Below are 27,818 nucleotides of genomic sequence, written 5' to 3'. Positions count from 1 at the left end.
GGGAGGTGAAGCTCGTGGATTATTTGCCCAGCAGTCAGGAAAGAAGCAAGCTCTCAATCACTGGGTGATTGCCAGCCAGGGAGCTGCTTTTCTCCCTCGGCTGCTGGGATTTGTTGGCTCAGACTGTTGGGTTTTCTGTGACGAGTTATGAGCACAGGGTGCTTGGAGGCTTTGGAAGGTGGATTTGTTCCTCTTCTCCCCCTGTTCCCAGCAGGCCAGAGAGCAGCCAGGGATGGGAATGCCTGATCCCACACACTGCCCAGGGATCACTCACCTGTAGCAGGTGTTTCTCAGAATTGCTTCTCAGTGTGCCAGGCACTATTCCGCTCATTCCAAGGGATATATTTTAACACGGACTCCAGTAGGCACAGGATTATATGAATTTCTGCATCAAAAGGACTGGGTGCAAGCACAAAGACATCTTTTCCAAATCTAGTGTATGATCTGCTCAAATTGTCCACCTCCAGACCACGTAAAAGTGGCTGCAGGCTACTACCATAGAGCCCCTGTTGAAACCTGGGATGCTTGGTTGATTTCCCAGCTCTTATAGCTTTATTTTACTCCCTTTTTTCCTCTGAATTGTTGTGCTAATTAAGCTCACGAGTTTCATTCTCTCAGGTTCTTCAATTATGACATTGCAGCCCCTCTGTGGCAGCACACTGGAGTGTGGCAGATATGATATTATGAAGTGGAGACATTCAATGGGAAAATGTCCAAAAGCAGTTCAAATCACTTAAGATAATTAAAAAAGGGGAAAGAATGTGGCGTGTTTAAAGAATATGCAATGGTTTTGTGAATAGAATGGTGTTAGGTACCTGTGCTTGGGAAACTCATTAACCATGCTGAACTCATTTTTTACCTTGTAATGAGAAACAAGAATTGGAAAACACCTCTGTGAGCGTCACCTTTGTGAGGGCTTGCACTGAGACCACCAGAGCAGAGGCAGCAGGTTTAACAGGCTTGTTTATTCCTCTGGATGTAGCTGGGAAAAAAATGCAGCAATTGAAGAAATTACAACTAATTTCAGTGTAAAGGTCAAAATGACCTGAATTGAGTTGCTTAAGAATTAATGGAGTAGGCTGGTGTCAGCAGGCAGAATAAATGACATTCTTTAAACCTGCCTGTTCACCATCCTGTTTCAGTCTCTTCACCTCCCCCAGATGCAGGAAAGGTTTCAAACGCATCGCCCGAGGGGTTTTAATGAGAGTTTGTGTAACAGAGTGAGGCAGCGCTTGAATGGGGGAGAAAACAGGCACTTGATCATTGGGAAGGACAAAGGAGAGTAAAAAGTCTGGGTAAAGGTCAGGGGGGTGTGTGAGCTGCAGGCAGCACTCCTGAGGGGAAGGAAGGAGCACAGCCTCACCTGAGCCAGCCCTGCAGCACCTCTGCCCTGCCCTGGGCACTGTCACACAGGGCAGCGCAGCAGCTGACTGCCATCCTCCACAGAGCCAGGAGAATATCTAGTGTCCTTCCTAAAGCAGAGTGACTACACAGAGCTGTGACTCAAAGCCGAGGGGAAGCAGGAAATCAGCCTTCGGAGCACACGAAGCGTTATGTTCCCCTCCAGAGCTCAGCAGGGCACAGCACCTTCTCTCCAGAACTGAGAAAGCAGGTAACCAAAGCAGGGCATCCCTGTGATGTTGAACCCCAGGGTCTGCTCCTGCTGAGATGATGCTGAGATTCCTCCTGAGTAGCACTGACGTGAAAAGTGCGCAGTTCTTGTCCTTTCTTGGTGCCTGGACGGCTGAAGGACACTTTGATCATAACCTGCGCCTATGTGAATGACAGCTGTACCACGAAGGAGAGCAGTTGTCTCAGCTGCTGAAAGAAGGGGGCTGGGAAAAACAAAGGCTGGGTTTTGGGAAGTGCATCGTGACAGTAACATCTGTAGGAATGCAGAGGCATCTCCCCTGGGAAGTGGTGGGATCAGCATTGCTCCTGATGTTTGCAGTTCCTTGAGGCAGAACCTGGTTTGATCTAAGGCACACTTGGCTTCCAGGAGGACCTCTGTATGATCCACTAGATTTTTTTTCCATCTCTGACTCCTGTGCCTGTCTGTCTGACTCTCCCTGGGTGATGAAATATCATTATAACCTTTTGAAATAATATATCGGCGCCTGGAGAGCAGAGGCTGATTTTCTCATTTGCAAGTGAGAGGCAGTGTGTTAAATTACCACTCCTGTCATTAAATGGATTGAGGAAAAAAAATCTGATGTGCTTGGACCAGGACATTTTTCCTCTCCCCAAACAAACCACCTCAGATTTCACCTTGTGGGGGGCCCAGGAAGGTGAGGTTTAGAAGTTTAAATAACATTCATCATATTCTCTGAGGCTTAGGTTACTTGCTTGACAACTGAAAATGTTTCTGCAAGTCTGACATGGAAGCTTTCTGCTGACTTACAGAGGATGAGGGAACCCGTGCTGTGGCTGTCACAGATCAGGAGGCATAAAATTTATCTTCCTGAGCCATGGAAGCTTCCACTTGTTCATTTGGCTCTGGGAAGTTTGATCCTGAGCAGCCTGGTCTGGTGGAAGGTGTCCGTGCCCATGGCAGGGGGTGGAACTGGACGGGCTTTACAGTCCCTTCCTTCCCAAACCGTGCTGTGGTTCTGTGAAATGTGAAAAAATCACTGTGCTGATAAACTCAGTGACTGAGTTCGTCAGTAACTGTGCTCAAGAATTGCACTTCTGCATCTGTGGAGCATCAGTGAGAAAGTTGTAGCGTTCTTCCAGCTGATTTTTTAAAATCACATCAAGCAGCTGATGCAGTTCTCCACAGCATTTGTTTCTGTCTCTTCATGCAGGGCAAAGTATTGATAATCATCGCTGCTGAGCATTGTAGCTGGCAACATTTGAAACTCCAGACATGGTGATGAATTGCTCTATGATGCATTAATGTTATTTTGATCCCTGCTCTTTCAGAATTACATTGATCCAATTAGGTTAAGTAGCTTGCCATCTAAATTAATTTACTTTCCTCTATTAATCTCCTTTACTCTGGTTCAAAACCAGAAGTGTAAATCAATCCATTGTATTGCTTATCTTTGGGGGGGGTGGGAGGGTAATTAAATTACCTGATAGATACATATGCTGGATTGATTGTTGGTATGTTGAACACGATTGCCTTCACTGGGAAGTGAAGTGGTGCACGCTCAGTAGTGCAATTTGAGTGCTTGTTACACTTAATTTTCATAACCTCTCAAGGAAGCCTTGCTGCCCCTGGTACCAACCCTACATACCCAGCTACACAGCTTTTAGGACACTGGGCATTTTGCAAGTGGAGATAAAATCTCCTTCCTCTGCCAGGGACTGCAGGACTCCCTGGCAGTGTCTCAGGGGTCCTCACCCTCTGCAGTGTGGAGAAAACCTTTCCCTGGCTCCTTCTCAGGGTGTGGCAGCAGAGCAGACGTCTCAGCACTGATGTCTGAGTTACCCAGCTGAAGGAGGGTTAGTGCAGACTCCTCAAGAGCCGGATTCTTTTCCCAGTGGCACGTGAAAGTCCCATGGTTTGATGTCATGGAATCCCAGTTTGGCTTGGGAGGGACCTTAAATCCCACCCAGTGCCACCCCTGCCATGGCAGGGACACCTCCCACTGTCCCAGGCTGCTCCAACCCCAATGTCCAGCCTGCCCTTGGGCACCGCCAGGGATCCAGGGGCAGCCACAGCTCTGTGTTCTACCTTGGGGCATTGTTTTGCTTTCCTTAGGTTAGTCCAACAGTGGGATTCCATCATCTTGGTGCCCTTACCAGTCTTTTACAGCTCACAGTGGGAATTCCTACTTTCAGCCAGTATTTTTAGGATCTATATCAAGCTTCCATCCTGACAGGGACGTTGCTCGCACCAGGAATTTGTTCACCTGCTGCGTTTCCTCACTTCAGTGGGAAGAACTTCCCATGGAAGACTCAAATAAAAATGAAGCTCTGATGTGAGGAATGAGATTCAATCCAGTGGCTGGAAAGTGGATGTTGACACCGTTAAAATAGATGTGAAGTGCAGTGGGTTGAGGTTGGGCTTAGTTAAGATCTACCAGGTTTGTGACAGCTCCATCTTTGTGGGAGATGGAGGCGAGGGATCTTTACAGTAGGAAAATGGATCTGGTTCCTTCCCTGTCATTGCAGCAGAAGATAAATTCAGGTCAGATGATCCCTGTAATGGGGCAGGGCAGGCTGGTAATCACAAATCCCTTCTGGTATTCAAACCTACAGATCTATGAAATGTTTTCTAAATCTGAGGCTGAGAGCGGCATGAAAAGCAGCAGAAAGGTCACCTTTATCATCATTGCTGTCAAACACCTTGGAAACAGCAGAGCACAGAGCAAGTTGTGTTGCTCAATCACTTTGCCCTTCTGCTACATCTGTTACCTTTACCTGCACTTTGTCCCATTGAATGAAACTCACTCCCTTGCCCTGGATGAAATCACATTCCCAAGAACTGCGCAGGGAAACTCTGCTGGCTTCAGTGATGGGATTTTGCCTTTACAAAGGCAATTAATGCCTGCTAAGTGCAGAACTCAGCAGTGTTAGATAAATAATGACAATTATGAAAGCAGCTGCTCTTTGTGATGATGAGACAGTAGGAAACTGAGAGGGACATTTTGCAAGAGTGGGTAGGACAGGATAAGGGGAGTGGCTCCAAACTGACACTGGGTGGGTTTAGATGGGATTGGGGCAGGAATTGTTCCCTGGGAGGGTGGGCAGGGGGCCGGGAGCAGCTGTGGCTGCCCCTGGATCCCTGGCAGCGCCCAAGGGATATTGGATGGAGCTCTGAGCAGCCTGGCGCAGGGGGAGGTGTCCCTGCCATGGCAGGGGGTGGCACTGGAAGACCTCAAAGGTCTCTTCCAACCCAAACCATTCCAGGATTGTTGGATACAGCCCACTTTGCTGCTGGCAGGGTTTGTGGAGGCTGCAGGCACAGGAGGTGAGATCACCACTGTAGTCAGGTGTCCTCTGAGGCCCCACGGGAATCTCTGTGGGGCTGGCTGCTGTAATTTATTATTGCCTACCTAAATCAACTCGAGGTGTTTGGTTGGGCGCCCAAATCCTGCGGTGGGTGTGGTGGTTGCCTGAGATCCAGTTCCTACGAACCCACCGAATGCTGCAGTGTTTTACCATTCCATATCTATTAATATGCTAATATTTCCCATAAGCTGAAAAATTTAAAAGTTAAATGCGAGAATCTCTGCTTGAATGCTCACTATAATGTGTTGGGGCTTCATTTTTTTTGCCTTGCCACTTCCTCAATTTCCTTTCTTTCCTTTTTTTTTTTTTTTTTTTTTTTTTTTTTTTTTGTTTTGTTTTGTTTGGTTTTGTTTTGTTTGTTTTTGTTTTGTTTGGTTTTGATTTTGGTTTTGGTCTTGTTTGAGTCTTTTTTTTTTCTTTTTCCCTACCTCAAGACAGAGCTTTTAAAGCTGGGTTTTCTCCCTAATAAATGTTTGTAGAGTTCCTAGCACAACCAGATCCTGATGGCGCCACTGGATATTAATGTGATGCCAATTAATCAGCAATGAAAATTAAATGTGTGTTTATCCTCTAGTTATAATGTTTATACAAATACAAGAAATGTGTACCATGACTGTGACACGGTTCCCACCACAGTATTTGCAAGGGTGCAGCATTAACCAGCTTTAAATAAAAGAAAGGGCCTGGTTTGTTCAGGTGAACAACCCGAGGGAGAAACACCTCTTTGAAATGGAACAGAATGAGCATTGTGAAATGCAGAGCCAGGGATTTTCAGTGTTCTACACCCTCCAGTTTTCTGAAGGTGGTGGTGGCATTCATCTCTTGGCTCCTTCTATATTGTGCTTTTGCAGTTCACCAGAAATTTTGTCAAAACTCAAGGGTGTTTGTGATGTGGAGCACAACTCACGACCTACGTTAGGAGTAAACGTGAATGAGTGTTCCTCCTTCTGGCTTTGTTAGAAATGCTCTTTAGATAAGGAGCTGAAAACAGACCCATAGCAAGACTTCTTTTTTTTCTAAAAAAGGAGGCAGATGCATCTTTCCCTCTTCCATGAGTTCCCTACACAAAGAGGAGCTTTCGTGGTTGTCACGCACGTGCCCCTCCCTGGAGATTCCTGTAAAATGACAATTGCAAGTCCACATTTTTTTTATCTCATTGCCAAAGGCAGGAGGCGAGGTGTGGAGAGGATGGGAACAAGCTGCCTCATCCCACCCACGATCTTGCATAGTCTCCTGTGAAATCGCCACATTTCTGTTTGTGCATGTCCTTTCACATGATCAGGATAAATCCAGTGCTGTGAGTTCTGTGATGTTCATGCGCTGCTTTCCCTGGAGTGTCCATAGGAGGAGTTCATTTCACTCACCAAATGCTAAATTGGTCTTTGGGTGGTCACTTGCTGATGAATACAACAGATTAGATGGGAAAATAAGGAACACGGGGGAAACATTTTCCCTTTCAACAAACCACCATTACTTAACAATACCCTAAACCCCAGATTTCCCATTTAACCTGAAATGTGTTGAAAATTACATGGAAGAATCAGCACTGAAATGTGCTGGCACGGGGTCCTCATTTGGAAGAGAAAACAGTCTGGAAACTTGCAGTCTATTCACAATTACCACAGGAAGCGTTCGTGTTCCTGCAGCTTCAATATTTGAAGTTCTATTTTCCCTTATTCCCCGTAGTCACCGAATCCTTAATGCCTGGCTTTGATCCTTATCTCAGACAGAACCTCTGAAGGATAAACTCGAGGTGAGGTGGCCTCAATATTCCGTGTGCTCTGTTTTTTCCAGGGGCCTGTTGGCCAGGGGCTTCACAGAGACCCATTATTTGCGGGACGGCACCGACGTGGTTCTCACACGCAACCACACGGTAAGGTTTGGGCTGTCGTGGGTAGGTGATGCTTCATCCTTAACATCCAGTGTTCTCTGCCGGGATCTGAGCCCTGGGATGAAACAGCTCAACGTGTGATCTCCTTTTTTATTGTTGCCTTCAGTGTCTTTGTGGCTGCTCTGATCCTGCACATGAACTTTCAGAGGCAGACTTTAAAGGCGAGCTCTGGGGTTTCAACCGAGTGACTTTTAAAATTCGTGAGGGTTTTTTTTTTTTTCCAGCTTCTTGGAAACAGACCCATTAAGATTTGATAATTATGGCAGTCATGGCTGATCAGTCATGGAGAAAAGCCCGGGTTCTCTTTTGGAAAAAAAAACCTTAAATATCTGATTTCCAGAGTGCAAAAGTTCGTGTCAGAGGTGGGAAGGCTTGGGTGTCTTTCCTCACTGGGGTTTGGGAGAGGGTGTTGGTTGGGTTTATTTTTAAATCCAGGCCATAAGTGCGTTGTTGATGTCCTTTATACTTGTATTTGTGCGTATGTATGTGTATGTTTATGTACATGTATAAATATGGTTATATACAAAATATGCCTTGCTAAAATAAGCAGTTAAAACCTGCTTTTTACAAACAAAAACCCCTTAAGGCAGGAATGTTTTTTGTCCTCTGACAGCATGAATGCCTTAATTAGAAATAATGCAGCAAGCCATTTTAATTACAAAGCTTATCTTTTATCGGCCTAAGTCCCATAAAGTATTTGTTATGTTATGGTATTTACTTACTGACACTGTCAGCAGAGACGCCGTGCTTTGTGTTCCCATCCATAATGGGCTTTGCTGGGATCAGGGGAAAGGAATTATTTCTCTGCATAACATCTTATTTCTGAAAAAGCATCTTCATTATAGCTCCAGACACCCCAAGAAAAGCAATCATTTCCAAAGCTTTCAGCGCTTTCATTTTGCTGGGTGCTCATCTCTCCCTCAAAATCAGCTTGGGAGAGAATAGTCATTTGTTTTAGGAGCTGGAAGGCTGCAGAGGCTCCTGAAGGAAGTAAAAGGAAATAAATGAAGCACATGAGTCTTTTAGAGAATTACCTGAGTTAACAGGAGTGTGTGCACAGCTAATGACAGGTTTTCCTCGCTAAAATACAATATCTGTTTGCATAATGGCAAAGCGAGTCGTGATTAATAATGACAGTGCATTTTGCTGCCTGAAAAAGAGAGAGATCAGTGAGTTCATTTTTCATTAAATGCTGCAAGACGGTTGAGGAAAGCTAAGTCTCCAATTTTATTTTTATATCTCTTCTTCACTGAGGACATCAATACAGTCTGGAGCTGAAGCCAAATCCGATTTTCCGTTGAAGAGTTGCTTGGTCAAATTCTGCTTGGAGGTCAGAGCAAGGCAGGCTTGTGGAGCTGTCACTTGGGCAGCTCTCTAGCACACGAGTCAGTGTCTAGGTTATTTTTCAATTTATAGCACCTGGAAAATTGTCAAAAGCTGTGATTTATTAAATGATCTCAAGCAAGGGTAGAGTACTGTTTTAAGTTTGATGGATCAGCCTTGGTAATTATTTGTTTTTTAAGGGGTCACCCATTTTATATACTAGTTTGCAGGAATAAAAAAGATTTGATAGCAGAAAAAAAAAAAAAAAAATCCTGCAGTTCAGTGGCATTACTGAGCTAGAAATCAATTTTCTCCCAGTCCTGTTGCAGGCCATGCTCCGATAAGTTTACATTTTCGATATTGAACTTTGGCATCACAGAGCTGGATCTCAGAGAAATTGTGAAATGGGCCACAACCAGGAGCTCAGAGTTAATAAAATGACAAGTTGTATGTGGAGAGGGAAAGAAATCAGGCCCTTTGCCATAATTCACTCTTAGATAAAGACGGCTGGACCACGGCAGCAGCTGTGTGGGGTGAGATATTGGCTCCCCTCCCCATTTCACTGCACCTGTGATCAGCTCTGGTGATGCTCAAACCCAGAGATTTCTTTCTCAGGAGCTCTGAGCTTCTCCTCTGCCTCATGCTTGCTTTAAGCAATCAGAATGAACCTATTTTATGTTTGGTTTTGGCATACAAGAGAGTCAGTGCTTGAGTTGAGGGGGGGCATTGATCCCTCTATCAACAGGATGCATGGGACTGATAACGCTGAAATAAAGTGAGACAGTGCACCCACACTGAAAGTTTGGCATCCGTAGCAATTGTCACTGAAGTGATCACCCCCAGAAAATTCAGTCTGTGACTGCCTCCCTTCTGGTTTGGCTTTGTCTTTGCTAATGTGTTACTGACTCTCTGTGAGGATTGATGATAAAAATACCCGAGAGTAAAACGCTCTCACCCTGTTTCTGTCATTTCTTCCACTGAGAAAAGCCACTGAGATTTCTGTTTAGAAAGTCAGAGTTCTGTGTCCACTTGCTCGTGCTGGAAATCAAACAAATATTTTTTTTCCTGGCATAAACTTATTTTGCAGAACATTCCTGTCCAAATCGTTCCATCTTGCCCAGACTGTTGCTTTCTTCATCAAACTCAAGGTGGTCTTTAGAAGTTTGCTGCGTGAGGCTTTGTGAGTGGAAACCATGCCCCAGACGGGGAAGGTTAATTAATGCAGTAATGAACCAAGCCATGATAAGGCACGGGGAGATGACTGCTAGCACTGATAACTTCCCCCTGCACTAATCAGATAGGAACCTTTTACAGCAGAGTTTTCAGTGGAATTCAAGAGGCCACGAGAGGAGGAACACTGGACATGGCACAATCCCTGCTTGGGAATGCAATATAACCTTTGGTCAGCAGTGAAAGTAGCCTTGATTCCAGACAGATACGTGGATGTGCTTAGAAACCCTCTGTTGTGGGTGCCTTTTGCAAGCAGTGGATTATTAATAGAAATATAATAACCTAGCCACAAAATGAAATTGGATTGTTGTCTCTCAAAATAGAAGAGCCCCTTTATTCTTGGTTGTTTTTAATAACACGCAGCTACTTGGTTGAGTATTTCAATAAAAAAATTTCCTTTCCAACCTGTTTCCCTTCCCCTTCATTTGCATTGTAATTTTTTTTTTTTTTTCCCCAAGTCATAGGGTTGGGATTTCTCTTTTCACATACCTGCCTCCTGTAGGGATACACAGATTTAAATGCCTTCAAATAAAAACAGGGGTCTCTATAGACAGCAGGAAAATGCAGCAACTGGTCTATTCATCTGATTAATTTTATAAAACATTTGATATTGTAGCTTTAAATAAACAACACAGAAAAAGAGGGGTCAGTCATACAAATGTAACGTTATTGATCTTTTAAAAAATAACAGAAAACCAAACCCTTTTGGGATTTAGGGGGCACCCAAGGTTTCCATTTCGGAGCTGTTTGTCCTGATAAGCACAGTGAATATTTGGTGGGGCAGGAAAGGTGCTGTCAGTGTGATTGTGGATGGAACTGATATTGAGACTGATAATCACCTTGGAATAAAAGGGCTGGAAACCCGGCAGCAAAGAGCATTTGTGACCACTGAAATGTTTTCTCCTCCTGCCGCAGGGTCACTGCTATTACCACGGCCAGGTCCAGGGGTACCCCGAGTCCTCCGTCAGCCTCAGCTCCTGCTCAGGACTCAGGTGAGCCAAGATTTCAGCTCCTGAGAGCTTGGTTGGACTTTTAATGAAGGAATCAATACTGGGGAAGCGGCTGGAGCCCCAGGAGGGGCTGAGGGAGCTGGGAAGGGGCTGAGCCTGGAGAAAAGGAGGCTCAGGGGGAACCTTGTGGCTCTGCACAGCTCCCTGACAGGAGGGGACAGCCGGGGGGGTCAGGCTCTGCTCCCAGGAACAGGCACAGGAGCAGAGGGAACGGCCTCAGCCTGGGCCAGGGGAGGCTCAGGGTGGAGATTTGGGAACAATTCCTTCACGGAAAGGTTTGTCCAGGCCTGGCACAGCTGCCCAGAGCAGTGCTGGAGTCCCCATCCCTGGGGGGATTTAAAATCCATGTGGATGTGACACTTGAAGACATGGGGCACTGGTGGCTCTGGCAGTGCTGGGGGATGGTTGGTGTAATAAATACAATAGACCAAATTCAGTAAATCAAAATTTAGAATTTTGTTTTGAGACAAAATAACAGTCTCTGATAGCCACAATTAAAAGGACAGCGTCGAACCCCGGGGCTTCGGCGCTGGGTGAACACGGTAACACACTCTGTCAGTGTGTCACCCCCTCAGTTCACAATTTGGGTCTCCAAGCCGCGGATTTTTATACAGTCTCTCGCTGGGGACCGGCTGAGACCGTGAGACTCGTGCCTTGAGGTAGCTTCATTAGATATTCATGTCCGTGTCCGGGGTCCGATGAATAGTTTCTCGAAGGCAGAACAATGTCCCGATGGCCGTGGTGTCCGGAGAAGTTTTTGGAGATGGTAACATCGGGCTGGAACAGATAAGACAGTGATCTGATACAATCAGGGGATTATCAGAGCACCCATCTCCCGTTTCCGTCCTTTTGTGTTGCCTTTGCAAGGTTCCCGGCAGCGATTTACTCGATTTACTCGTGTCTCCCCTGTGCAGCTGTCGTCCCGGTTAACCCTGTATACACTTTTTGGTTTATAGATTTTAAACTCCATTTCAACTAAAATCTTGTTACAAGATATGTTCAATTACATTATTTATTGTTGAACACGAATTAACTTTAGGACATATATTACAGTTGAACTCAGTCATCTTAGAGGGCTTCTCCAACAGAAATGATTCCGTGGTTCTATCTCTTTTCAAATGTTGGATGAATCCCTCCAAATCGTTTTCCCTCTGGATGCTCTGAGGAAAAAAAAAAACCAAAAACAAAAACCAACAAAGAACAGAACCCCAGCTTGGGGGGTTTTCCAAGATCCACCCCTTCTCTCCTGCTCCCCGTCCCTCTCTGTGCCCGGTGCTTGGCACATTTCCACGCTGGCAGTGTCCAATGGCTTCCCAGGCCTCTTTGTCCTCAGAAGTGTTCCAGCAGCGCTGTCAGCTCTGCTCTGCCAGCTGTGACATCCCTCGCTGCCCTGCAGCCTCATCCCCAGCAGAGGCGGCTCCGGAAGGCAGAGCATCCAAGATTCCGTGAGACAGGGAGCATGCCTGGTTGTGGGGCTCAGTAACTGCTGTTCAGGGCAGGTAGAAGACGCTCGGGGTTTGGATTTTAGCTGCTTGTTAGCAGCAGAGCAGCAGATTGCAATCGCTGAAAACCAAACCCGACAAAGGAACGGGCTGACAGCATTTCAAGTACACAATGGACGCAGTTCAGGAAACAATTATCTTTCTTACTCGGACAATCAGAGACTGGTATTTACTCACGGAGCTGTTCCAAATCACAGTAATTAACTGTAAATTTGCTCTAGCCTTCTCCCTGGAAAAACCCAGTTTTCCTGTCAGATTTCCAGCTGTCTCAGCCTTTTCTGGGTTTAATTTATCGACGAACAGCAGGAGTAGCTGGAATCTCTTCCCCCTGATTTCGCATTTTGTGCAGTAGTGGCATTGTCAAGGCTTTTGTAAGGGAGCTCTGGGACAGCCGGCAGCAGAGAGAGCGGAGTTTGATCCCAGGACCTCTCTCCCTCTGGGAATGACCCGTTTGCTGTAGTGGGTGGGAGTCCTTTGGCTCATTCCCACACACAGAGGGGCTTTATGGGCGCTTCACTGTGGATCCAGCATCTTCCTGAAGTCTGATAAACCCCTTGCATGAATATTTAGCGTCTATCTGTTCATTCCCGCTGTAAAATATATCCAGAATTTAAAACTGTTTGTAAAAATCTAATGCAGAGCTCTCAGTATTTTAGTGAAAGGGTCACAACGCTGCAGGCTCCACTGGGAAAATGTGTACCTCGTGGGACAGGGTCTGCATTGATGCCTTTGCCCCAGAGGTACCTGGAAATTAATCACTCCCAAGAGAAAGTACCCTTCTCCACAGCAGAAGTCTTTTCTTTCTTCTCCAAAGTGCTCTCTTTACAGTTGTTAGGAAAATTAATCCACGAACCAGAGGTTTATGTCCAAAACAGAGACAGATGAATCCTTTTACTTTATTCACATAAAGGGAGAGGCCATGGGGCATTTCCCTGGGGTCTCTCAGTTTTTGGAGGACGCAACCTCCTTTTTATCCCAATTTCCCGGCCGCATTTCCCTCTCTCTTTCCCCATTGGCTGAGGGACTTGAGAGGTGCAGACTTCCCGAAATGCCTAAGATTCCTCTTTTAATGTATAACTCCCCTAATTTTTAATTTTTATGGGATTTATGGGGTTTTCCCCATTATTGCTTTCATCTTTCAGTATTCAATTTCATTTACAAACAAACCTATGGTTTGTTTGTAAAGGCAAGTATCTTCTTTTCCATTCATCAATCAGTAGAATCCTTCCCATTGTTTCGCTTATCTCTCAGTGCTAGTTTTATCTACCAGCAGACCCAGGGCTTGTTTGTAAAGACAAATCTTGTCATTCCTCTCACAGTTGTGGAGCCCCCAGAGTCGTTTCCCAGTTTTAGGAGGTTCAGATACGTCAAGACAGCAGATGCTGGCAGGGACACTTCTGTGACTGTTGCAGACAGATCCCCAACAGGATCCCAGACAGGATCAGGCTCCTTCTCTGCAGGGAAAGCAGAGCAGCACCTTTGTCAGTACAAGAGTTCAGACATTTCCTTTGCACTGCACATTTGTCCTCGTAGGAGATCAGCTGAGGATGAATCCCAGTTCCACTGCTGAGGTTGGTAATCAGAGTGTCCATGGGCGAGAACAGTTTGTGATAAGAGCTCTGTGCCTGTTGATTCGCTCCACCAAACCTGTTCCACAGCCCAGCAACCAACAGCAACAACTCCCAGACAGCAAAAGCTCCCAGATATTGCTGTGCTGATCACAGGAGCACAGAATGGTTTGGGTCGGAAGGGACCTGAAAGCTCATCCATCTCCCCCTGCCTTGGCCAGGGACACCTTCCACTGTCCCAGGCTGCTGCAAGAAAAGGACAGTCCAAAAGAACTTTAGGGCATGGGTTGGACTCGAGGTTGGAGGTCTCTTTCAACCCAGTCGTTCTGTTTTCTGCATTTTGTATTTTATATTCTGTACTCTGTAAGTTCATGACTTTGCTGGCAGCTTTGCTAGCTTGAAACAATGATATGGATAGGATTGGACAGGGGGATAGGATTAGGATAGGATAGGATATAGGATAGGATAGGATAGGATAGGATAGGATAGGATAGGATAGGATATAGGATAGGATAGGATTAGGATAGGATAGGATAGGATATAGGATAGGATAGGATAGGATAGGATAGGATAGGATAGGATAGGATAGGATAGGATAGGATAGGATAGGATAGGGATAGGAGATAGGAGATAGGAGATAGGAGATAGGATAGAATTAGGGTAGGATTAGGATAGGATTAGGATAGGGTGATGTACTTCCCACCACCTTGCTGGAGCAGGGGCTCTTGTTTTTCCACAGCATGATAAAGGCTCCAGGCTGCTCCAGAGACATGAGGCACTGTGTGGCCATGGAGCCCTGGGTGGGGACAGTCCCTGGAGCAGCCCTTTCTCTTGCAGCAGCTGTTGGAAGTGAGGCCAGGTCTCGTTTTCAGGCTCTGTTCCTGGCTTTGTGACAGTTTCTAAGTGAATCAGACAAATGTCTCTGTCTCCGTTTCTCCATCTGTGAAATCCATTTAATGATTCTTACCTACCTCACACAGCTGCTGCGTGGAGCTGGGGCTCAAGTGCCTGAAAAACATCTGATGAAAGGAAGTGCACGCTGTCAGCCCTCTGAAATCCTGGAGAACCAAAGCCTTCCCCCTCCCAGCAGACAGGCACCTTGGGCATTGTTCCAGGTGTGGAGAGGTAGGGGCTGTGCATTTTCCCCCAGATCAGCAGAGGCTGTTAAAAGGCACGAAAATACTCATTAAGAATAGGTTCCACATTTCAGTGTGCTCTGAAGCCCGAGTGCTCAGCAGCAGTCAAAGAAGCAAAAGGGATCATAGGAATTACTGAGACAGAAATAGAGGATAAAACAAGAACCCTCATTACCACTTTATAAATCCACAGAGCTCTCACATCTTCAGTTCTGCATGCAGTTCTTGTTTTCCCCTCCCTTGCTCCATCTCAGAAGAGGAAGAGGCATTATACCCAGAAAAGGTAAAGAGAAAGGTAAAAATTGTGATCAAAGGTGTGGAGCAGCTTTTGTGCAAGGAGAGAAAATAGACGAGGATTTGTCACTTTTGAAAGGAGATGACGGAGGGAAGGAGCGTGATGAAACAAGGTTGAGTGTCACGCTGGAGAGGGGACAATTGCTGAGTGTTCTTCATAACCTTAAAGTTAGGAGACATCAACTGAAACTTTAGAGCAAAGGAAAGTACTTCTTTTATTCACACAAGAAGCGCTGGAGCTGCCACAGGTGGGAGTCAGCGTTAAAAGTATCCATGGGCTTCAAAAGGATGAGCCAACTGGGGAAGGGGAGCTCAGGGAGCCTCTGCAGCGCTGTCAAACCCTGAGATGTCCCTGCCCCTGCTGCTCTCAGAGCTTGGTCTGTTCTTACCTCTCACCCCTGAGTTCCTGCTGTTGGCCAAGGCCAGAGAGGAGGTGCTGAGCTGGAGGAGCCCTGCTCTGAGCTCCCCCAGCCATCAGGGTCTTCTCTCCACGTGGCTGAGCTGTTGAGATGTGTTTTTAGCTCCTGAACGTGGTGTGATTGTTCCGTGATCAGGAAGGGTTGTGTGAAATCTGAAAACGAGGGTTTGTCTGGTTTATCAGGCAGATAGAGGGGTGAGAGATGAAGAGGAGGGAAGAGGAGGCTCAGCTCTCTCAAACACACATTTTTCAGCTCTGTTACACCCTCACACACGTAACATTCGAGCTCCTCACCAGAAATAAAGGGATTGACACTGAGAGCTGCCTAAAATGCGGGTTGGAGGAGAATATAATCATGCCTTAATCTGTATCCTGCTGGCTCCTCCGAGGTGGAGCTGAATGGCAGAGAGGGCTCGGGAAATGCTGAGTGCACGAAAAGGGAACAATGGCTAATCAGGATTTCTGTGTGTCCATCTGGATCAGAAAGCCAGTCAGACTGTCAGAGCTTGTGGGAAGGTAAAGGCTAGGCAGAGTCGAGCCATTTCCTTCCTGTCCTCAGGAAATGCCCTTCTGTTTATCCAGCTTGGAGGCTCTTCAAGTTTTTACCAAATAATTTTGGCCTGTAGCCACAGCTTGCATCTTCTGTGATAAATTTGTTTGGACTTGAATGATTTCTTCCCTGATTACTTTCCCTGTGAGTGCTGAATACACCCAGAACTGCAGCCTGGAGAAGGGCACAAAGCCCCCATGTCCTGCCAGAGATCTCTGGCATGGGAATGTGCAGCTACAAAAGGTGGGGGAACTTGAGAGGTGCTCCCAAAAATCCCTCAGGAGCCTGAGGGTAGAAATCTCCCAGGAAGCCTTTTCTTTCTGAAACACCAAAATGCACTTGAACAGCCTCAGATGTTTTACCTAATTGTCAGGTAATTAACCCAGTCACATACACAGAAAGTGTTCAGTCGTTGTCCAGCCTCAGCAGCAGCTGAAAGATGCAGTGTCCACAGTGACAGGGATGGGGAGAAGGCCCCAGGATGGAGTAGGTGCTCATTTTTACTGGGGTTATGGAGTTATGGTACCCATTTTTCAAATGGTCTGGCTGAACTCACTGCAGCCCAGACACAGTCAGCTGAAGAGGGGATTTAAATGTGACACTCCAGACATCAACCATTGAAAAAAGGAATGGAAGTGGGGAACCAGTGAGAAAAAGAAATGTAAATTCCTCACAACTCCTCAAGCATCATTTCCCCACAGAAGAAGAGATTTTCATCCAAAAGCTAAGTTAGGAGAAAATCCCCACTGAGAAAAGCATTGGTTTGGATGTGAGCTTTCCCCCCATACTTCCTGAAGAGCTTTTAGTTCATATAAACATCCTGCGTGGTTTGTAATTAATCTGGCCGGGAAACTCCTGGAGGATTTTGAGTTCCACATTAAAAACCATTCACTTTCTGGGGTTTCATGGCTTCTGTAGGCTGCCTGTTGCAGGGGAGCAGCTCCCGGCTCAGGGTCACCTCTGTGATCTGAGATGAGCGTCGTGTGCAGCCTTTGACCACGGTGTGCACGGGGCCCCAGGTGCGCAGGGATCACTGCCAGGACAAGGAGGAGGGGAGATCCCTACCCAGCTGTTGGAGCCTGCTCCTTCTCCATCCGCTCTGCTTCGGGCATTCAGTGGGGTGTGCAAGTTTGGATCTTCTTTTCCTGTCTCTCTGTTTGCTGCAGGGTGATAGAAAATGTTCTCACTAAATTGACACCCATGGCAATGCCTCTTTCCTTCTTCATTTTCCTTTCCTTTCCTTTCCTTTCCTTTCCTTTCCTTTCCTTTCCTTTCCTTTCCTTTCCTTTCCTTTCCTTTCCTTTCCTTTCCTTTCCTTTCCTTTCCTTTCCTTTCCTTTCCTTTCCTTTCCTTTCCTTTCCTTTCCTTTCCTTCCCTTTCCTTTCCTTCCCTTTTCCCTTTTCCCTTTTCCCTTTTCCCTTTTCCCTCTTCCTGGTGTCACACTTTCTCTGACAAACACAATCACTGTTCCTCGCAGCCCAAATGCTGGCCATGCAATTGCGTTTTTCTCTTCCCATTCAAGCAGCCCCTTGCTGGAATTCCAGGAATCAAAGCTGCAGCTCGATCTGTCCTGCGCTGAGAAAGGATGGAGTGTGTGCTGCAGGAGTCTCTGGCCGTAATTCCATTTCAGAGAATATATTTTCAGGTTCATGAAAGGCCCTGGCTGGAGCAGAAGCCCAGTGAGTAACGATGTGTCTGTGTGACAGCACCTCCACCTCTCCTGCGAGATGTAAAACCAGTGGTGCTACTGCTTCCACCACCCGTTGAGGTGCTGCCCTTGGTTGATTTGGGTCAGGTTTGTTATTTTGATAGAATCCTGCTGTGCACTGTAGTAGGACAATGGGATTGGCTGGCTCTCCTCTCCTGCTCTTCATCAACAGAGAATTATTTTTTTCTGTGCGTACTAAAATTTCCTCTGTTTTAGAGGTGGGGAATTTTGCAGAAAGAGGTGACCAGGGGCAATGGTGGAGACAGGAGCACATCTGCCTCCAAACTCCCATTCTCTGTATTTCCCAGTGCTTTAAAATTAAAGAATGACCAAACCATTTGAAAAAAATCTAAATATCAGCTCTATTAGGAAAACAGCAATAGATCATCCTGCTCATTTGTCCCCATAGCATCCATCTGCAACTGATTAAAACAGCCTAAAAGTGAAGTCCTCATTCACCACTTCATTTTTCTTCCTCTTTTTGTTTGTTTGCCTGCTTACTTGCCTGGGAGTTTGTTATACAGAGCCCTGGGAATGTAGAATGTACAATAAAAATAAACAAAAATGCCCTCTCAGTGCACAGATCACCCCCTGAGACGGTGCCTGTAGAGCAGCCCTGCACTCCAGGGTCACAAAGATCCAATTCTGGTACCTTTTCACCCAAAACTGCTTGAAATCCATGGAAGAGTTGTGGGATCAGCCCCTGGAGCTGTACCATTAATTATGGGATGAGGGGGCTGGAGGGTTTCAGGTGGCACAGGAGCCCTGCAGTGGGCTGGGACAGACTTTGAGTGAATATTTCGTGTGTGAACAGGATTGCCCTCTAATTAATTTCTCACCAAGTCAGGATGTCTGCATTCCTCTGACAGCGGTAATAGAGCTTTTTATTATTATTGTTTAGAAACGACTATAGCTTTGACCTTCATTAAAACCAAATGTTTAATTGCACGTGTGGGTCTCAGGTTTATCAATTTACTTAATTTCCCCTGTACAGTGCAGCAGAATAATATATAATAGTTTCATATAGTTCTGTCCCAGCCAAGTTTTGCTTCAGCATCACAATTTCTCAGACAAGTATGTGTTGATGGTTTATGTTGGCAGGACCTTTGCTTCTGCTGACAAGTTGGAAAAGAAAAAAAATCCCATCTATATTTTGAGATTTCCTAAAGCCTGTTGATTTATGAAATACGACTGGCCTCGCTTTAGGTTTTGTTTTGGTTTTCCTTCTTAAGGGGGGGGGGGGGGGGAATTACATTTGATTTTATCGACAGTTTAAGAAGTGGGATTATTCCATTAAATTGCCTTTCCCTGATTGAGAGACTCCTGGCAATGTGGAATTGGGTGAGTTATGCTTTAATTTCTGTTGGAGATGGGGAGAGCTCTCCCACCTCCTGCAGGCATTCCCCAGGTGTCCTCGTGGCTCGGAAGGGAGGACAGGAGGCAAAGCCCCGGGAGTTTCCCTGCGGGGAATGTGGATGTGCTTGGTTCGGTGCTGACCCCCAGACACGAGTGGGACCAAACCCTGTGCAGAGCTGGAGTCAGATTTAACCCAGGACCACACTGGAGCTGCTTCCAGTTGGCCTGGAGCCTGGGAGTTGCTGTCTGGACGTGCTCTGGGGATGGATATTTTCCCTTCCTCTCTGCTACCAGTGATGGAGAAGACAGAGGGATAATTTCAGGTAGGGTTGGGGTTGTCTCTTGGCTTTCCTGCCTGCCTCATTTGCAAATCTCTCTGACTTCCCAGCATCTGTAGGTTTGGGACCAAGGAAAACACGGAATTAGACACTAAAATTTGAATACTTTGTATTGCTTTTTTCCCCCCCTCCAACGTTTATAATCCTGGGAATTCTGGTAGTCTTTTGTCTGATGGAAATCCCACAGATTGGTCTCAAGGACTTGCTGAAATCTCTTTGGGGTCCTTTGTATATTTTTTGGCTGGGGATCTGTAGTTTAATATACCAACTGCCGCATTAATGTATTCTTTGCCACACTGGAAAACACTACATTGTTTCACATTAATGGCTCCTGAAAAATAGAAAAGTTTCTGGGAACTCGGGCTGACTCAGGAGTGTGGGAGAACCCTGCTGAAGGGCGAGACACAGAAATGGTGGAGGAGTAACAGAGGCTTCATGGAGACACCCAAGGAGAGTGCAAGGAGCCAGTAGCTATGGGTTTATTTTATTTGCCTCAGATTCTCAGTCCTGAATGACTGGTGGGTATTGTTCACACAGAAACAAAAAAAGAACCATAACTCTCGACTCGTTACATTTTTAAGGTGCTGTGCTTGGCACTGCAAAATGGGGAGGAAAATGCAGTTGGAGGAAAAGAAAATGAGTCAAAAACAGAGAGCTGGCCAAGAAAATTCATATTTGATATTCATTATCTTGTTGCAGATGGTCACGAGCCAAGTGCTGATATCCTGTAGGCAGCACTCAAGGGATAAGTGTGCCTTAAATGAAAAGTCTGGTTTTCTTTATGCAGAATCTGCAGATTTTCCTTATCCTGGGATTGCTCCACAGGCAGAGTGAAACTGTCCTTAAAGGGATGGGAATCAGACCGATAGGCTCAGGAAAATCCCAAATTAATCATTCTGGGATCTGATCATTTGTCCATACCCTCAGCAGCTAAAGGAAATGAGAGGTAAAGAAATGTTTCTTTCAGGGTTTTTTTAAAGAAATTGTTACTTAGTTCTTTTTAAAGAAATTGTTATTTAGTTCTTTTTTAAAGAAATGGTTATTTAATTCTTTTTAAAGAAGCTGTTATTTTGTTCTTTTTTAAAGGAATTGTTACTTAGTTCTTTTTAAAGGAATGGTTATTTAGTTCTTTTAGACAGAGGTTGGGTACATGCAGGACGCATTGGAAAAGTGGCATTGATGTTGTGCATTTGGATGTGAAGTCCTGAAAACTAGATGCTCACTTTAAAATATCTTTTAAAAAAATTCAAACCGAGAGGACTCTACTCAGGATACAACTAAGTCTCTCCCTTTCTAGTGTAAGTAATTAAAGGAAATTGTTCAGGCTTCTAATTTTGAAAGTGAATGTTGTAAGAAGGGCAAATTTAGCATTAAAAATAACCCCCTTCACGCTTTTCTGTTGTTTCTGAGTTGTCTACACAGGGAGCTGGTCAGGCTGGCCCATTTCAAACAGTGACTAATGGGCTCCTGCCTCCAAAATTAGATGATTAATTGCACGAGGCAAAGACAACAGTCCTTATTTGATTGTGCTGATTACAGGGCTGCTGGTTTTTGGAGTAAGGGGAATATGTTGTCCTAATTTCCTGAATCCTCCAAGGAGCAAGGCAGCTCTGACAGCAGTTTCGAGCTGTGAGGTGTGAGGTTACTCAGATCACGGGGTGACCTGCCTGAGGTGCGTCAGGAGAGTTGTTGGGATCCTGGCTGGAGCTGCAGGGTTGCTGGGATAAATCAGCCCAGCTTTTCCAGCCGTGATCCATCACTCCCAGCTCGCTGGGTGATGGGTGGACGTGTCTTACCTGCTCTGCCAAGGGCACTGAGGGACCTGCAGATGAATGATCAGACCCTGAGCTGAGGTTCAGGTCAGTAAAAAAAGCTCCTGGGCTGCTCTTGGACAGATTTTGATACCGTGGCTTTCCAGGCTGCTTTTTTCTCTTGGACTTTTCGCTGTTCCAGTCACCAGTAAAATGCCTGTTGGCTTGGCTGAACTGGTGTTAATGGTGCTCTGAAGCAAAACTTTGCAGCCAGCTTGGAATTAATGCTTCAGGTAATTTGTTAGCAGACCAAAGACTTGGAGTTTCTTCATCGTATCTTCCTAATAATAAGATAACTAAGGTAGCTTTTTCCTAACAATTATAATTTTATTTTAAAATCAGTCTTCATTGTTTCATCAACCTGCTTTGAGGTCCTTTTTCTCCTATTTTCTCGTTCTTTTTTTTTAACTTTCTGGAAAATTGTTTAAAACACAGTGACGCTGGTCTCACAGTGGTTGTGGTATCTTACCTTTGTCACAGCACAGACAGAAATAAAGAGGGCAGACACTTCTAAAACACCATAAAGACACACTAAGAAAATAAAATCTCTGCATCCCATCCCACCCTTGCCATGGCAGGGACAAATTCCCCTGTCCCAGGCTGCTCCAAGACCCAATGTCCAACCTGGCCTTGGGCACTGCCAGGGATCCAGGGGCAGCCACAGCTTCTTCTGGGGATTCTATCCCAGCTCCTCTCCACCCTCACAGAGAATATTTTCTTCTCCAAAATTCCATCTAAATCTCTCCACTGTCAGCCTAAAGCCATTCCCTGTGTCCTGTCCCTCCATCCCTTGTCCCCAGTCCCTCTCCAGCTCTCCTGGAGCCCCTCTAGGCCCTGGAAGGGGCTCTGAGCTCCCCGTGGAGTTTTCTCCTCTCCAGGTGAGCACCCCCAGCTCTCCCAGCCTGTCACATACTCAGCCTCTTGTCACCTTTGCTTTGCTGTGGCATCTCAGGACAACTGGGAAGGACCCTTCTTTTTTCCCCTTACAGGCTGTAGCTTAAAGAATTCAGCAAGAGATCTTTCCCTGCAAAACCTGTGAGTTCCTCAGGGAGCAGGTGGCATTGCTGTCAAATTATTATTAATTTGGGCAGTAAAATGAGCGGAATGGGAATCTACTCCTGCCGTGTCCGAGCTTCACTCTGCTGTGCAATGTTTAATAATCCACCCCAACACCGTGAGGCCTCTTTGATGTGGCAGGGGCAAGGCTCACGTCAGGGCCGGGTTTAGGTGCTGGAATGCAGCTGCAGACTGTAATGGATGCTTTCCCACTGTGCCTTCGCTTCCCAAAGCGTTTCCCCAGGCTTTGGTTCGCTCCCCTTTGCCGCGGCTCCGTGGGCAATGCATCACCGGGAGAATGGAAAGCAAATAAAACACAAATATCATTTTGCTCTGCAGTGCAGCACTTCAGAGGAGACAAATTTCTGTGAGCCGTTGGTTCTTTTAAAGTATAGTGTGGGCTGCAATGACAAATGTACAGCTTTGATGTTTCCTTCTCTGCTCGCCTGTGACACTGTAAATCAGTGTTTTGCCTTCTCATACTCCATCCTTCTTAAACTTGGTGTAGCTCTGGTGTAGACAAGCTCCTGAAAACCACGTGTCCCGCTCTGCTCTCTTGTGTCCCAGGGGAATTATTGTGTTTGAAAACCACAGCTACATTCTGGAGCCGTTGGAAGGCGCCGCCAGCGAACACAAGATCTACCGAGCGGAGAAGCTGAGAGCAGCCCCGGGATCTTGTGGCCACCAGCTGGACTTCCCTGCCACGGGGGCAGCTGCCAGTGCCACCTCACAGCGTTCTCCAGCTGCCAGGGTAGGTGGCTGATGTGCTGTTCTGTGTTTGTGTTTGGTTTCCACGTTACTGCCCACCACAGGAGTCTCTACTGAGCAAAACCTTAGCCCGCATCATCGACTTCCCTCGGTGCCGCCTGCTGAAGGGCAGCCTTGAAGTTATTTGTTAAAGCTTTATTGCTTTTCCTGGACTCTCCGTGCATAACTTGCTTTTCACTTCCTTTTCAGCGCAGAGAAGTTTATGGGTTCGTATTGCGGTCATATATTTTGGTTCTTGTATGGTTATAGCCAGAATTTAAGGCTCCCTAAGAATACTGAGCGATGTCTGGAAAAGTTCTTGCCCTTCCCTGATGAAAGAGAACATGATAGCTGGGATACTTTGCTAACACCAGGTGATAAAGGTTTGGAACCTTTACGTTTTAGCAGCAGAGTCTCTTATACAAACACTTTCTCAGACCTTATTTTACGGATGTATCCTTGGAGTTGCTGTGATGTTGGCAGAAATGCACTCCATGTGAGATGCATCTAGCTAACAGAAATTAGAAAATTAAATGAGCTAAAAACCAGGAAGAGGAAATGCTGTTACAAATTCATCTGCATATTGGATAAGGGTCGTAGAAAAGGCTGGGTTAGGTGTTCAGGAAGTATATAATGACGCAAATCTGCCATCAGCGTTTATTTGATGTCACATATGGGGATTTGTACTTGCATGTACGTCTCAGGTTTGCATTGGGTCCATTGTTAAGGAAAGCAACCTGAGGGACATTTCTAGATATAATTATGCAACGGAATTAATTTATTTTACATTTTTAGTAATGTTACCTCTAGAGCATTAGCCTTTGCGTGTAACATTATAAGAATTAAGTGGATTTCTAAAAGTATGTGCGGGTGGAAAACGCTGGAAATACAATTTTATTATGGTCTCCCCAAATTATTTGTGACTTTGACTGAATTCCACTGAAGCAGTCAATGCAATGGAGAAATAAAATGTGTGCATGTAACAAACTGACACAGTCAAAGCCATTTGATTATTGCCCCTGTGGTTCTCCCATTTTGCTGGTGGCTTCCACTACATCTCAAATTTCACTTTAAATATCTGAAAAATATTTTTGCTGTGGTTCAGTGGACATAATTACAAAACCTGTCAGCAGTCACGTCATACGGATAGGTACGATAAATTTAATGAGTAAGTTGGTTAAGCTTCTAATGTAGGAATTTTGAAAGCTGTCAGATGTAATGTGTGGAGTGAGTTTTCGTGTTTCAGTGTTGTCACTAAGCAGTCTGTCAGTGGGCACGTTGAATAAAGATGACCTGCGGAGTGGGGAGACATAAAGCTGCTCCAGATCACACTGGGTGACAGAATTAAGCAGAAATCTCATCTAAGGTTCAGGGCATGATGAAAATATTTGCCTTCTTGACAGGTCTGGGGGTAGATTTTTGTTTGGTTTCTTCCCTCAACCGCCTACACGAAATTCTTACCGAGCAGAGCTGAAATACGAGATCAATCTATCACCCAGGGCCTTTGGGTTAGATGCAAGTACAGCTGAAGGATGGGACAAGCAGCAGACTCCACTTCCCAGATCCAAACAGGAGCTTCAGTGGAGCGAGGCAGGGGGTGCAGGGCGTGCTGCAGACAGCCTGTGCCCCTGGAGCGGGGTGTCTCCGAATGCTGGGTCATTTCAGGGCTCTGCACCCTCAAATTGCACCAAGGTGCAAAAAAATAGAGCCATTTTGGTGGTGCTGGTGAGCAGGTGATTATTTAGAGCATGAAGAAAGAGAGGCTGCAGTGTCCATGCAAGCCAATTCCCAGTCAGGGAAGGTTGGGGAGGGGCTGGGACAGCTGCTGGGACAGCAGCTTTGGAAGAAACAGAGGAGAGAGACCATGGTCCGTGGAACAAAGCCCACTGTCCCCCAGCTCTCACGGCTGTGTCATTGACTTTCCATTTCAGTGCTGAAGGATTAACTCAGCAAAGGGGTTATGTGTGCATTGATGCTGCAGAAAGCAGGCTGACAGGAGCCATAATTAGGTGTATTCCATAAATAAATATTGTATCCTAGGAATTCACATAGCCTTTGGGCAAATCTCAGGAACAGATTTGTTATGCAAGTCAGTCACCAGAGGCTCATGTGATTTTTTTATACCTGCTGGCCAATTTCTCTCCAGCTCACTCCGGTCCAAACAGTCTTACTCTTGGTAAGAGGAACTTGTTTTAAACTGACTGGTGTAACAGAGCTCTCCTGGTACCTTTGAACTCAGATTTTCCTGTATCATCTTTTCTCCTTCACTTGGAGGAGGATGAGAGGCACCTGGGAGATGCATCTCTTTAGGACTTCACAATAAATTTCAGGATGGGAGAGTTTTAGTGTCTGAGAGATCATTTCCATCACAAACCACAGCCACCTGGCCATTTGCCTTTTGTGGCACCTCACTCATGTCTGAGCGACAGCACACCCCGGTACCAGAAGTTTTAAAAGAAGCTACCTCAGCTCATGTGCCAGAGCCCCTAACAAGTGTAATCCTGTCAAGTGTTCGCATCCTTGAGGTTTAGTTCATTAACAGCGGCTTTTACTCCTCTCTCCATCCATTAATATTGTCCAAATGAAACTTTTTTCAAGTTGTTGGGAGTTTGCAGCACTATTAAATATCAGTTGGAAAGTCAGATACTAGAGATTGCATCGTTCACTTTTCTCTGATTCTTGCAAAACATCAAAATCATTAATCTGCAGATAATGAGGAGGAACAGTTTGATAATGTGAAGAAGATGTTGTGAAATTTGGCTGAAAGGAGATGTCCAGCGCTGGCTGTGCTTAGGGGATCTCGGAGTTTGCCTTGGAGCAGTTTTCCTTGGAAAGCTTTAGTCATGTTTTAGGTTAAAGGGCTTTGCTGCAGCTCAAGACATCGTGGTCAGTTGCAGGTCAGACATCTGTTTAAACCCTCTGAGTTCTGGCAGAAGGATCAGATATTCTGCTGAGACCTCTTTTCCCTAAATGTCCTCATCCAGACACGAGGAAGGAATGACAGGATAGATGCTGCTGCTGTAAATCACAGAACTTTTACAGGCACTAACAGCTCACTTAAATTTAGGGTAGCAAAGGAGCTGTGGCGTGTTTTGTACTCTTACAAAATCATTTCACTTTCTTCAGTGATTTTGTTTTTTTCAGCTGAGCATTGTGATTCTTTCAGGCCTGCATTTTATATGAATATGCAGATAAAAAATGGAATGTATGCCTTCTGTTTTTCAAGTATTATTTTGCTTCCCCAGACAGTGACAGTTGGTTCTACTTTTTTGTTTTATATTTTTAGGTTTGTCTTCCTACATAATTTATCAGTTGGCTGCTTGACCTCTTCTCTGCTTCACTCAATATCCCTTTATCTCTCACTTTTCTTAGCAACCAGTTTGTCTATTGTGTGAAGTGTTTGTTAGAAGTTACCTCATCCCTCCTTTAAACGTGCCTTGGAAATAGCAAAGGTCTTTCTGCTAGAGGGGATGTTCTCCTGTGAGGAAAGATAACTCAAAAACGCTTCAACTGCAGAAAGCTGAAAGGTTGAGAGAGACTTTGCACCACTCTCCTGCTTTCTGTGATCAAATCCTGAGAGGTTTTCTAAGGAGAGCTTTCATGAGGAGGAGGAGGAGGAGGAGGAATACACCACAAATTTTTGTGTAGTAAAATCTTGGTAAAATGTAGGAAACCTGTGACACTGTGTGTTTCCTCTTGCAAGCACTTTGTTGTATCGAGGCTGAAAATAAAATAAGACTTTCATGGTGTTTTGACAGTACAAGAGGGAGACTCTGAAGACAACGAAGTACGTGGAGCTTGTTATTGTGGCAGATAACCGTGAGGTAAGGAAGTGCAAAATAAAAAGTTATGTGAGCAGGAGAGGGGCAGCTCAGTTCAGTTACCATGGTGCTGCAAAGAAGGTGCTTCAGTCAATAATGTGATGGTTTTCTGAGGTAAATCATCCTCCCTAATTAGGGCTGAGCAAGGGAAGGGATTATTAGGGTGGAACAATAACGACGCTCAGTCGCAAAATTTCTTGCAATACTTCAGAAGCAGTTTGACTCTGAAATAACTGTGTCAGGATGGAAGAAGAGGCAAATATTCATTCCCTGAGCAAGTGAAGTCCTCGCTGCCGTTCACGGTGCCCTCAGTGGGGCTGTCAGTGCTTCTGAGGCTCTGCTTGGCCATCACATTCCGTGCAGCAGCTGCCTTCCTGATGGTTTGCAAAGGGAGCTCCAAAGTACCCAGCCCTGGCTGTAAAAATGTCCCAGTGAGCTGAACGGCAGAGATCTGAATCTTGGCTGGAATTATTTTGCTGCCTTTTATTTTTTTTTTTTTTGGTTTTGGTCTCCTTGAACTCTGCTCCTTAAGGGATTGCATTTTCTCCTTGCAAAACCTGCTAAGAGAAGGGTTTTTTTCCCAAAACACCAGTCCTGTAAAAACCCCTGTGTAACACTTGGAGATTTTAAAATCCTTCCACAAGAACCAAAATCCTGTCCCACAGTCTTTGTTGATTTTGGGGCAGACTGTGATGCTGTGAATCCAGGAGTCTGCTGGTGGGTTTTGGCTGCACCCTAATTCCCAAACATCCCTGATGTGCTGGCTCTTGGGGGGAAGTTCTGTGCCATTTGTGCTGCTGGTAGATTGGTCCTTTACATTCTAAGTTTCAGAGACAAGGCAAAGATGTGGAAAAAATTAAGCAGAGGCTGATAGAAATTGCAAACTACGTTGATAAGGTAAGAACACGAGGATTGTTTCCGTTTTCCCAACCTTACCACACTTTCTGAAGGATGCTGAAGGAGCTAGCCCTGCAGCTTTCCTGGTACTCCAGTATTTCAGAGCAAAGCTTCTCTCCGACCAGGAAGAGCAAATTTAAGCCTTTCATTTGCCTTTTGATACATGATACATGAGCTCTGCTCTGCTGTATATGGGATGAAAA

General features: G+C 45.5%; 1 protein-coding gene across 1 annotated transcript in view; it reads left to right on the top strand.

The window, feature by feature from the left end:
- Nucleotides 1-27,818, top strand: part of ADAM12 (ADAM metallopeptidase domain 12) — a 175,803-nt gene that overhangs the window by 92,105 nt on the left and 55,880 nt on the right. Inside the window, 5 exon segments of the mRNA XM_040071649.1 lie at nucleotides 6,754-6,832; nucleotides 10,319-10,395; nucleotides 22,718-22,901; nucleotides 26,656-26,721; nucleotides 27,544-27,615. Coding sequence (XP_039927583.1) covers nucleotides 6,754-6,832; nucleotides 10,319-10,395; nucleotides 22,718-22,901; nucleotides 26,656-26,721; nucleotides 27,544-27,615 — 478 coding nt within the window.

Source organism: Hirundo rustica, chromosome 8 (genome assembly GCF_015227805.2).
Source record: "Hirundo rustica isolate bHirRus1 chromosome 8, bHirRus1.pri.v3, whole genome shotgun sequence".
NCBI classification, from domain to species: Eukaryota; Metazoa; Chordata; class Aves; order Passeriformes; family Hirundinidae; genus Hirundo; species Hirundo rustica.
Note: the sequence above shows the minus strand (reverse complement) of the source record. Positions and strands in the feature narration are given on the sequence as shown.